Here is an 11,900-nt window from a genome sequence, read left to right as displayed (position 1 = left end):
CTTTTTCCAGTGCTTTGGCTAGGGAAAGAAAATGTGCCCTTTTTGGTCTGTGCCTGTTGGTAGCTTTGACCTAGATGCATTCTACAGTGCATGAATGGAGACAATAAGAAAACTCAGAGAAATCACCGTCACGTCGTTTCTTACATCCCCAGGTTCCTAGGCCATTCACTTCTTTCCATCTTTAAATATTTTCCTTTTCTTGTTTATTGTGTTATGTCCAGGGATACTTTAGTGCAGAAGAATAGGGGAGTTACTCTACCTTGGCTGGAACCAGAAATCTGCTGTCAGCAACACTTTCTAATCCTCATCTTATTCTATTTAAAAATTTTTTTTTGCTATGATAGAGTACACGCTTTCCCTTGAAACTCATTTCTCCTTCAACATTCATTACTGTACATTGTGAATTTCCTCCTATTTTTTGGTCATTTTTAAAGTTTTATTTATTTCTTTTGAGAGAGAGAGAGAGAGAACCAGTGGCAGAGGGGCACAGAGGGGGGATGCAGGATCTGAAGCAGGCTCTGTGCTGACAGCAGAGAGCCCAATGTGGGGCTCAAACTCACAAACCATGAGATCATGACCTGAGCCCAAGTCCTACGCTTAAACAACTGAGCCACATAGGCGTCCCTCTTTTGGTCACTTCTAAGTGTCCGTTGTAGTTTCCTCTAGGTCAGTAGCTTTCTAGGGTGCTTGTGTTCCCTTAGGATTCTGTCCTAAATCCTTTTATCTTGCCCTTTTTTCCCTCCATAGTCTTACCACCAGCTGTATGCTGAAAACTCATCATCTCCAGCCACCAATCCCAGTCTAATTCCCACTGGAAAGCTCCACCTGGCTATCCTAGCAACCATCTTATCCAAAATATAACTTATTATCTTCTTGTGCATGTGCAAATAGATCTTCCCTCAAATCTGCCTTCTGTTTATGATTACTTTCAACAGTGTGCTTTTTCCCTAAAAATCAAGCTATAAGAAGCTACTTTTTTTTTTAATGTTTGTTTATTTTTAAGAGAGAGAGAGAGACAGAGATGAGCGGGAGACACACAGAGAGAGAGGGAGACACGCAGAGAGAGAGGGGGACACAGAATGTGAAGCAGGCTCCGGGCTCTGAGCTGTCAGCACAGAGCTGGACACAGGACTCAAACTCACAAGCCGTGAGATCATAACCTGAGCCGAAGTTGGACGCTTAACTGACTGAGCTACCCAGGCGCCCCTGTAAGAAGCTACTTTTAAAACACATAAATCATTCAATAATAAATATATCATGGGGAAAAAAATTTACCAGATTAAGAACCTCCTTTCCCCAACTAAAAATAAAGACATTCAAAAGGATATGTATAGTATTCACTCAAAAAAAAAAATCATGTTCAGATATAAAATTAATCTTTTTTTATTTAAAAAAATTTTTTTTAATTTTTTTAATTAAAAAAATTTTTTTAAATTTATTTTTGAGACAGAGAGATACAGAGCATGAGCAGGGGAAGGGCAGAGAGAGGGAGACAGAATCTGAAGTAGGCTCTAGGCTCTGAGCTGTCAGCACAGAGCTGGACACGGGGCTTGAACTCACAGACTGTGAGATCATGACCTGAGCTGAAGTTGGACGCCCAGCCGGCTGAGCCACCCAGGTGCCTCTAAAATTAATCTTTTTAAAATAACTCCCTTAAGGAGGAACTTCTCAAATTTCACATTCCACCATTTCCCCTACCCTCCTTCCCCCTCCCCACTCCCTACATCTAGCATTTCTTGAGGGAAGACTTTTGAAGCAGCCAAAGGCTGCTTTTTGCCACCTTTTTATCTCCGGGACAGCAACAGAGTGAGCATCCTCTTCAGAGGTGCCTGGAGTTCCTTTGGATGTCAGTCCTGGAAAGGTTATGGATATAAACCAGCTCTGCATGGTGGGGACTCCTTAACTGCACCCCTGCCCCCACTGGCTAATTTCAAGAGGGAATAAGCTTCCCTGTGTAAAATTCTTATTAGAAACCGTCCCCAGATGTGGTTGAAATTTCAATGCAATGGATATTTTTGCTGCCCAGTGAAAAAGAAATTATAAAGCTTGCAGGAAAAGCCTTAAGTCACAAAAACTGCTATGTGGAATACCCAAACATTTTTAAATGACTTAGGAAATAACTAGCACATATTTAGTAAGCAAGTTCCATTTTCACTATTTTCTCTCCCTGACCCCCAATGCTCAGCCATAGATTATCCATTTATTTATCTTGTTTAACATATCTGTCTAAAAGCTATCTGCCACAGCTTTTGTTGCAAAAATACATTTTTTAAACAATTAAGTATACAATGGGGACTTTACAGGACTTGAAATGTTTAAAAATAACATGCGATAGAGTTACGCGAAGAGCAGTGGCCTCTTCAATTCATTTCAGCATTTCATTCTCTTTTTCAAACATTAATCTCTACAGTCTATCCAAGTGGTCTTTATTTATTTATTTTTTTAATTTTTCTTTTAACATTTATTTATTTTTGAGACAGAGAGAGACAGAGCATGAATGGGGGAGGGGCAGAGAGAGAGGTAGACACAGAATCGGAAGCAGGCTCCAGGCTCTGAGCCATCAGTCCAGAGCCCGAAGCAGGGCTCGAACTCGCGGACCGCGAGATCGTGACCTGAGCTGAAGTCCGACGCTTAACCGACTGAGCCACCCAGGCGTCCCCCAAGTGGTTTTTAAATGCATCCTTCTCCTTTTTTTCCTCCTCCTCCAATGTTTCAACCATTTAACAGTGACAGGTTACACCGGGACGGGTCCATGTTTCCTCACACTCTAGGAGAAGTTCGGGATCCTAACACCCAGAACTCACGTGATGATGTATTTACGTAGCAGCTTCTCGGCGGTCTTGGGCATCTGGGATTTCTTCTCAGGATGGTGGAGGTAGGTGGCAGGATGCTTCTCGTGCTTCAGCAGTATGTGAAACAGCTCCTGCACACCGATAGCCGTCTGGACGGAGGCCCCTAGGAACGGGCAATTCCACTCCAAGGCGCAGGCAGCGCGGTCCCTCACCAGTCAGCTCCCAGCCGCTTTCATTGCGTTGGCTGCACACCAGTAGATAGAATACTTATTCAAGTTGTTGCTTTTGACTTTGCGGAACAGCTCACCGAAGGGCTTCAGCTCCTCCACGGTTTGCTTCTTGGTGACTGAATACACCAGGATGAAGGCAATGGCGAGGCGCTGGAGATCCAGGTAGCGGTGGCCATGGGCGGTGTCGGTGAAGTGCAGAGCCCCAAGGCTGGGTCTGCAGCTCAGCACCTGGCGATAGGTCTTCTCAATGACTGGCAGATACACATTGGGAAAGCCGCACGCTCCGCCCTCTGCACCAGCGCACTCTTGCACACGCCATACGAACCATGCGCCACGATGCCATAAGCCCTGCTCTTGCTCTGGGGGCACGAAAAGAATGTGTGACAAGCAGGGCGGGCAGAGGACACAGCCACTGAACCAGCCGTTCTGAATCAGCAGTTTCTTGAAGCCAAAGCACTTATTGTTCATCGCAGGGAATTGGTGGGCAGACGCGCGCACACATTCTTGGCACTTACCCAGCAGCAAAAGATGGTTAGGGAGGAAGAAAGGAAGAGAGAAAGATGGGGTTTAGAACCTGGAAGACTCCCCGTGTGTCTCCTTCGCTAGCTATTACCTGGGGACACTCGGCAGGTTCTCAGCTCGCTCCCCCAATTCCACCTCCTTCCCTCCACTGAGGCAGAGCCAGGCTCATTGCCCACCCATGGTAATCACAAAAGGCGGTATGGGCAGTGAGGAAGAGAGAGAGGGAGCGGGAGGGAGAGAGAGGGAGAGAGAGAGAGAGAGGGAGGGAGGGAGGGAGGGAGAGAGAGAGAGAGGGAGGGAGAGGGAGAGAGAGAAGGAGAGAGAGAAGGAGAGAGAGAGGGAGAGAGAGAGGGAGAGAGACAGAGGGAGACAGAGGGAGACAGAGGGAGAGAGAGAAGGGGGGGAGGGGGAGGCAACAGGGAGAGAGAGAGGGAGAGAGGCAGAAAGGCGTTGGCCTTTCGTCAATTGCTATTGCTTGGAGACCTCAAGGACCCGATTCAGTAATAATGGGGGTAAGGAGGGTGTCCAAGGAGCCAGGATGCTCCACTCTGGTGCCAGTATAGACCCATTGCCTGCAACAACTGTCCTCAGAAGGTCGAGGGACGGATACCCACTTCCCAGACAAGTAGGCCTCCAGCTCTCACGCACAACAGCCCAAACTGGTTTACCCACCGTGTCTCTTGGCCTGCTGGGGTGGGGGTGGGAAGGCGGAGGGGAATATCGCTTTTACCTCTCTCCAAGGCACCACCAAGTGTGCACGCGGGCAAATTAACTGCTTCTAGAATCAGTGGTGGCGCGGGTAGGGGCAGTGGCAACAGCAAAGACCAATCACAGCTAACCCTAGCAGGTGGATACAACCCATGTGCTGAGCCCATTAAGTGCTTGAACACTGCAGCGCAGCGCCACCCAGAGATGGAGGGCGCAGGCTTGGAGATTGTACTTGCTCATATGCAGAGGGAGGGCCAGCGGGGCGGTGTGCCTACATCTCCTACAGAAGAGGAACTGTGCGCACAGCCACAGCCCAGGGGTGGAGGTTGGGGAGAGGGGGATGAGGGAGAGACCCTGGGTTCACAGGCCCTGGCACATGCGGATGGGTAGGCTTACAGGATTTCCACTTTTAGTTCCCTGCAGGCATCTTTAACCACTTCTATGCCCTTTGGCTACTGTAGGTTTGCCTTGCCCAAGCCTCACTGCCTTCAGTTCACTACAGAATGACCAACTAGAATCCTTTCCATCACCAGGACCAGGTGCTTCGTGGTGCCTCAAACACTTTGCTCAGTAAGCATTTCTCCAACACAAAACCTGATTTTTGTTCGTCCAGAAAGTCCAACTAACACATGTTATAAGAGACTTCAGAAGCTGCCTCCTGGTAGGATTACCTGTGGTTTGGAGGTTCTATGTAAGAACGTTGAGGGATGTCCTCTAAACCCAGTGATCTTAAGCAGCAGCTATGACATTTCTTACCACTGCTTATACAATAGGTTTCATTTGATCATTACCACAAAAGCTTCCTAAGAAAATCGGGGCAGGGATGTGGGCAGCCTCTAGAAGCAGACAGCCAACAAGAAAACGTGGACCTCTGGCTTACAACTGTTTCCAGTTGGAGTTTACCAACAACCCAAATGCACTTGAAAGCAGATTGTTCTCTAGAAACTGCACAGAAGACCACAGACCAGTCAACACCTTGATTTTATCCTTGATTAAGCAGAGAGCATCCAGACTTCTGACCTACAAGATTGTGAGTTCTGTAGTTGAGCATTATTTTAAGCCAGAAAGTTTGTAGTAATTTGTTAGGCAAAAGAAATTTGTAATTTGTTTACAAATTTGTTTCTTATTTGCCAAAGAAGGACTAATGTAGCAGGTAAAATTACTTGTTCAAGGTTACAGGGCTCATAAATGATACACATAGGCCCAAACCTACTTTTCCTAGTTTTAGTTTTATTCTTTTTCTGGTGCTAACATTCTATGTCATTAATCTGATATGCTATTTCTTGCTCATTAGTAAAAAAAAATTTCCATAGCTTTTTAATTTTTACCCAAAAGTACATCCATGTTGGAGAGATCAAGGGCACATGCTTTAGCATCAGAGAATTTGGTTTAGAATGCTTATGCGTTTTTTCCCTTTTTTCTTCTTTTGAATACACCTTAATATGCCTTTGAGCTATGTAATCTTGGAAATATTACTTTTCGGTAGAATAGGAACAAATGCCTACGAAAAAGAATTGTGGGGAAGATTTAAGGAGCTACTGCAGAAGAATATCCACACATCCAGTCTTTCAGCATTTTAAAAATGGCTTTTGGAAGTGTCGTGACCTTTTTATTTAATCCAAAGGAAAGCAGATTTCGCTTTGGAAAACATAGCAGGTTTCAGGGGAGAAATAAGTTGGAGGAGGGCGGAAGAACTCAGGGGAAGGAAGAATTAGGATGAGAATGGCAAGCCATAATGAAATTGTTGTTCATTTTTCCTAAACCACAAAACTTACTCTGCCTATTGTAATTAGAGCAACCGAAAAGTCTTTGGGAATGAAAAAAGACTAGAAAAGAGGCTCTTGAAAGCACCAATGTAGATGAATGAAGGTGACTCTGGAGGCCTCACACAAAAGAATGACAGAGAGAGAAAGAGAAAAAGACAAAGAAAAAAGAGAAAGAGGGAGAAAGAGAGAGAAAAAAAGATAGACACACACAGAAAAACTGGGAGAATGAGTGGTGGAGAGCTATATATCCCAAAGCCAAAAACTTTAAATGCTAGAAAGGTCAAATTAAAAAATTATGAAATAGAATTCATGAGGAATAATGAACATAAGAAACCGTAGCTCCTATATCCAAATCAAGGTTTCTACCTCAAAGCCAGTATAAAATATATTACCTTAATAAAGAGACCCAGCCCAGGGAACCAACATTGCACTGGGCCAAAGATTCAAAGGAATAGACCAGACTAGAGTTCTGGAGCTAATTAGGATCCAAAGTTTGGAGATAGAGCAGAAAGAGAGACAATTAAGTGAAACCAAGACAGAGATGAGTCAGATATTGGAATAACATTTCAAGGATTTTAAAGCCATCATAGGAATTCTTCAATAATCACTTATAAATTTTCTTGAGGCAAATAAAAATTTAAAAATTCAGCAAAGAAATAAAATGTATATAAAGGATCTAAATGGAAATTATAGAACTGAAAAATACAATAATAGAAATTGTAAAAATTTCCTGAATGAGCTCCATAGTAGAATGGAAATGACAGAGAATGGAATCATTCAACTTGAATATAAAGTAATAAAATTTATTCAGTGTAAACGACAGAAAAATCACCTGGGAAAAAATAAATAGAGTCTCAAGGACCTATGGGACAGGAACCCATATTCCAACATTTGTATTATCAGAGTCCTAGAAGGAGAGGAGACACAGAATAGATCTGAATGAGTATTGGGAAAAAATATGACTGAAAACTTCCCAAATTTGGTGAAAGATACAAACCTACCGTTCCAAGAAGATGAAGTAATTTATCAGGATAACTCCAGGGGAATCCATGCCAAGACACATAATTAAATTCTGAAAGCTTAACACAATGAAAAACTCTTGAAAACAGCTAAAAAGAAACAACATATTTCCTATAAAGAAACCTAATTCATTTGACAGCAGAGATCTCATTGGAAACCACAGACGGCAGAGGAAATGGCAGGACATTTTTCAGGTGCTGAAAGAAGAGAAAGGTTGGGGCATTTGGGTGGCTCAGTCGTTTAAGCATCTGACTTTTGCTCAGGTCATGATCTCAGGGTTCGTGGATTCGAGCCCCGTGTCCAGCTCTGTGCTGACAGTGCAGAGCCTGGAGCCTGCTTCGGACTCTGTGTCTCCCTCTCTCTCTGCCCCTCCCCCACTTATTCTCTATCTCTCTCTCTCAAAAATAAAAACATAAAAAAAAAAAAAAAAGGAAAGAAAGAAAAGAAAGGTCAACTGCAAATAGCTCCTTCAAGAGCAAAGAGGAAATAAAGAAATGTTCAGATGAGGAAAGGCTAAGATAAAAATTTTTTTTTGATAATTTGTTGCTAACAAACTTGCCCTTTAAAAAATGGCTAAAGGAAGTTTTCCAAACAGAAAAATGATAATGGAGAACAATTTGGAATTTTAGAAAGGAAAGTAGAATATTAGAATAGGTAAAAATGGGGGTAATTATAATAATATACCCTTGTCATGAGTTTTTACAATCATATTTGATGATTGAAACAAAAATCATAATATCTGATACTTGAGGTAATGGTATTAAACACTGGGGAAGGCAAAGAGACCTAAATAGAGGTAAGGTTTCCATACTTCACTCGAAGTGGTAAAATATTGATAGCAACATGCTGTGATAAGTCACATATGCATATTGTAATACCTAGAACAACAATTTTTATATAAAGAGATACACTCAAATACTCTAAAAGTAAATTAAGATGGAATTCTGGAAAATGTAGCTCACAAGAAGGTGAGAAAGGGGCGCCTGGGTGGCGCAGTCGGTTAAGCGTCCGACTTCAGCCAGGTCACGATCTCGCGGTCCGTGAGTTCGAGCCCCGCGTCAGGCTCTGGGCTGATGGCTCGGAGCCTGGAGCCTGTTTCCGATTCTGTGTCTCCCTCTCTCTCTGTCCCTCCCCCGTTCATGCTCTGTCTCTCTCTGTCCCAAAAATAAATAAATAAACGTTGAAAAAAAAAATTAAAAAAAAAAAAAAGTTTCCAGGAAAAAAAAGAAAATCTTTGGAATAGATCTTGACTGTGGTTATAGATACACAAACCTACATATATGATAAAATTCCATAGAATTAAATACATAAATGACTACAAGTAAAACTGGGGAAATCTGAATAAGAGCTGTGGATTGTATCGATGTTAATATCCTGTTCATAATATTGACTACAGTTTTTCAAGGTATTTAGCATTGAGAGAAACTAAGTCAAAGTTACTCAGGGTCTCTATTATTTCTTATAACTGCATGTGAATCTTCAATTAGCTCAAAGTAAAAAACATTAATTTTAAGAAGCACTTGCAAAAAATCCAGAAGCAACGCAACTCTCACAGCTCCCGATTAAAGCCCAAACTCTTTAGTTTCATATTCCCAGCTCCCTGCAAACAGACCCCCAAATTCCCCTTCAAATCTTACCTTCCCCGAGCCTTCTGCACACACTGACTTCACTGGATATTCTTGGGAGTTCCGTGTGTCTGCTTCTCCAGTCAGCTCTTCCCCCAACCCAGGCCCCTTATCCACATGCCCCAGTTCCACTCCTCTTCAAGGTTCACTTCCAACTGGAAGGAATCTCTCCGAGTTCCCAGGCACCTTTTCACCTTGTATTAAAGCTTTGTAGGTACTTTTTTCTATTTCCCACAAAGCTATTAGCTTTTCTCTGACAGGGCTGAGATTCATTAACTCTGATTTCCTCACAGGGGCTAGTAAGCACTAGTGGGTAGCACTGAGGCAACCAGTATGCTATGGGGTAACATAGATTCCATCAAAGGGGTGTGGAAGAGCCTAATTGCTCTCCAGCCCTGTTTCCACTACCTCTCTACAGGTTAGCCTTTAACTCTATCCTCAATATCCTCAACTGATAATAGGGGCAGTACATAGCAAGTGTTGACATGTTAAAAAGCACCTTTCTCAACCACCTGGCACCGAGTAGACACTCAGAAAATGCAGCTGGAGTTTGGGGACCTGGTGTCCCGTTCCTGTTTGCTCACGTAGTAGTTGTAGGGACTTGGCCAAACCATTTGTTTTCCTTTTACATCGTTTCTTCACCTGTAAAATGGGGGCAAAAGTAATTATGTTTGAGGTAAAACTAATAGACTTATTCGTGTAAAATTCAAGCAGGGTATTGCTTGTAGAATGTGAATGAGCTAACATTCATCCGAGTGTTAGCCATGACATAGGCATTACATGAATAATTTTACATGTGTTAACTCATTTAGAACTTACTCTGAGTCTATAAACTGGAGATTATTTTATGTCCATTTTATAAATGAGGAGACCAGGCATAAAGAGATTAACTAAGTGGTTAATCTTAGGCTGGGAAATCTGGCTAGTTCCAGGGCTTGTGCATTTTACACCATGCTGCCTTTTTAGCAGAGAGAGGTGGTGATGTTTGGAACCCTCACAACTGGAATTTTAGAAGTCTTTTTTCTTCCAGTTTCTTTCTAGGCTCCTCCCCTCTTTAAGCTCTGTAGAAAACTAATGGCAGTTGTGTTCCCCATTCTTCACAAAGACATAGTATCTTTACAACTTTGATTTCCAGGATTGGGGTTACTTCAGAATCCCTTCCCTTACCCCATGTAAGCATCTTTTCCCATCCCTACAACTTCTCTTTCCAGCCTGACTGCTCCTACCACCTTCTGGCTACAAATAGCCCGTTGTTCACAGAGCTATCCTCTCCATAAAGAAAGGAGGCCACCAGATAAAATTCCACCAGCCCTGGGGCACCTGGGTGGCTCAGTGGGTTAAGTGTCCGACTGCCTGTCAGGTCATGATCTTGTGGTTCATGAGTTCTGAGACAGCTCAGAGCCTGGAGCCTGCGTCCTATTCTGTGTCTCCCTCTCTCTTTGCCCCTCCCGCGCTCATACTCTGTCTCTCTCTCAAAAATAGATTAAAAAACCTTTAAAAAAAACAAACAAACACTCCACCAGCCCCTGGCCCACACATCTCCTGTGGTATATTTATGCTCTTTTCTCCATCTAGGGTTAATGCTTTCGTCTGAGCCCTAGGTGCTTTTCAACTTGTGGTCCTAGGATCAAGTGTATTGGAATCACCTGGGGTTCTTGTTAAAAATACCCAACCCACGTGTACAGAATCAGAATCTATAGGTGAGACCTGGGGCAGGGCTGCAATTTATAGGCCCCTTCCTGTAATTCTGATATAGAACAAATCTTAAAACTACTCCTTGGGGGGGTGCCTGCATGGCTCAGCTGGTTAAGCATCTGGCTTTTGATTTCTGCTCAGGTCGTGATCTCATAGCTTGTGAGTTCAAGCCTCACGTTGGGTTCTGTGCTGGCAATGCAGAGCCTGCCTTGGATTCTTGCTCTCACGTTCCCTCTTTCTCAAAATAAATAAACTTAAAAAAAAATACTCCTTTAGAAACTTACTTGATCACTGTATTCCTTTATTAACTTTTTAATGTCTGCCGTATCAGTAGTGATGACCCCTATTTCATTTCCAATACTGGTAATTTGTGTCTTCTCTTTTTTTTCTTGGTTAGCCAGGACAGTGGTTTATTAATTTTACTAATCTTTTCAAAGAGCCATTTTTTGTTTCATTGATTTTTTTTTTGTATGTTTTCCAGTTAATTTTGTTGATTTCTGCTCTGATGTTTTTCATTTCCTTTCTTCTGCTTGATTTAGTTTTAAATTGCGCTTTTTTTCTCTAGTTTTCTAAAGTGAAAGTTTAAGTTATAGATATCAGATTTTTTCTTCTTCTCTAATAAGGTCATTTCATTCTATAAATTTTGCCTACACGCACTGCTTTCTCTACATCCAATGAAAAGTGTGTTAAGCCTCCAAATATTTGGGAGTTTTTAAAATTTATCATTCTGTTGTTGATTTCTAGTTAAATTCCACTGTGGTCTGAGAACATATCTTGTATGACTTCCAGTCTTTTACATTGGTTCAAGTCTGTTTTATGGCCCCAAATGTGGTTGTGTTGGTAAATGTTCCATATGAGTTTGAAAAAAAATGTGTATGCTGCTCTTATCGGATGAAGTATTTCATAAATGTCAATTAGATCTAGCTGATTAATGGTGCTGTTTACTTCAACCTTATTATTACTCATTTTCTGCCTGCTGGATCTATCAGTTACTGAAGGGGTATTTAAGTTTCCAACTATAATAATGGATTTATCTATTTCTATTTGCAGTTCATTTATTTTTTGCCTCATGTCTTTTGATGTTCTATTATTAGGTACATACATGTTAAAGATTGTTATATTTTCTTGGAGAATTGACACCTTTGTCATTATGTAATGACACTCTTTATCCCTGATAATTTCTCTTTTCTAAAGTTTAGTTTGTCTGAAATTAAAATAGCTATTCCAGCTTTCTCTTGATTAGTGTTATTATAGTATATCTTGTTTCATCCCTTTACTTTTAACCTGTTTCTTTACATTTAAAATGGGTTTCTTATTAAAAAAATTATGTAGTTAGGTCTTTTTCTTATCTACTTTGACAGTCTTTGTCTTTTAATTAATGTATTTAGATCATTCATATTTAATGTGATTCTTGATATATTTGGTTTACTATCTACCATGTTTGTAACTGTTTTCTATTCATTGTACATGTTCTGTGTTTATTTTTTACCTTTTTCTTCCTTTTCTGGTTGTAACTGAGCATTTTATGTAATTCCATTTTCT

The 11,900-nt window shown here is 41.7% G+C and overlaps 1 protein-coding gene across 1 annotated transcript; it reads right to left on the bottom strand.

The window, feature by feature from the left end:
* Positions 1 to 1,424: 1,424 nt before the first annotated feature.
* DIRAS3 (DIRAS family GTPase 3) lies at positions 1,425 to 8,797 on the bottom strand. The gene is made up of 2 exons (XM_058717023.1): positions 8,676 to 8,797; positions 1,425 to 3,532 (listed from the first exon to the last, which is right to left on the bottom strand). The coding sequence occupies exon 2, from the start codon at positions 3,488 to 3,490 to the stop codon at positions 3,008 to 3,010; it is 483 nt and encodes a 160-aa protein (XP_058573006.1). The 5' UTR covers positions 3,491 to 3,532; positions 8,676 to 8,797; the 3' UTR covers positions 1,425 to 3,007.
* Positions 8,798 to 11,900: the final 3,103 nt, after the last annotated feature.

The sequence above is a fragment of the Neofelis nebulosa genome, chromosome 2 (genome assembly GCF_028018385.1).
Source record: "Neofelis nebulosa isolate mNeoNeb1 chromosome 2, mNeoNeb1.pri, whole genome shotgun sequence".
Lineage (NCBI taxonomy): Eukaryota > Metazoa > Chordata > Mammalia > Carnivora > Felidae > Neofelis > Neofelis nebulosa.
The sequence above is the reverse complement of the archived record's forward strand: the minus strand, read 5'-3'. Positions and strand labels throughout refer to the sequence as shown.

Excerpts from the sequence above, each read along its gene's own strand:
- DIRAS3 (XM_058717023.1), bottom strand. The coding sequence starts at position 3,490 with ATGAACAATAAGTGCTTTGGCTTCAAGAAACTGCTGATTCAGAACGGC.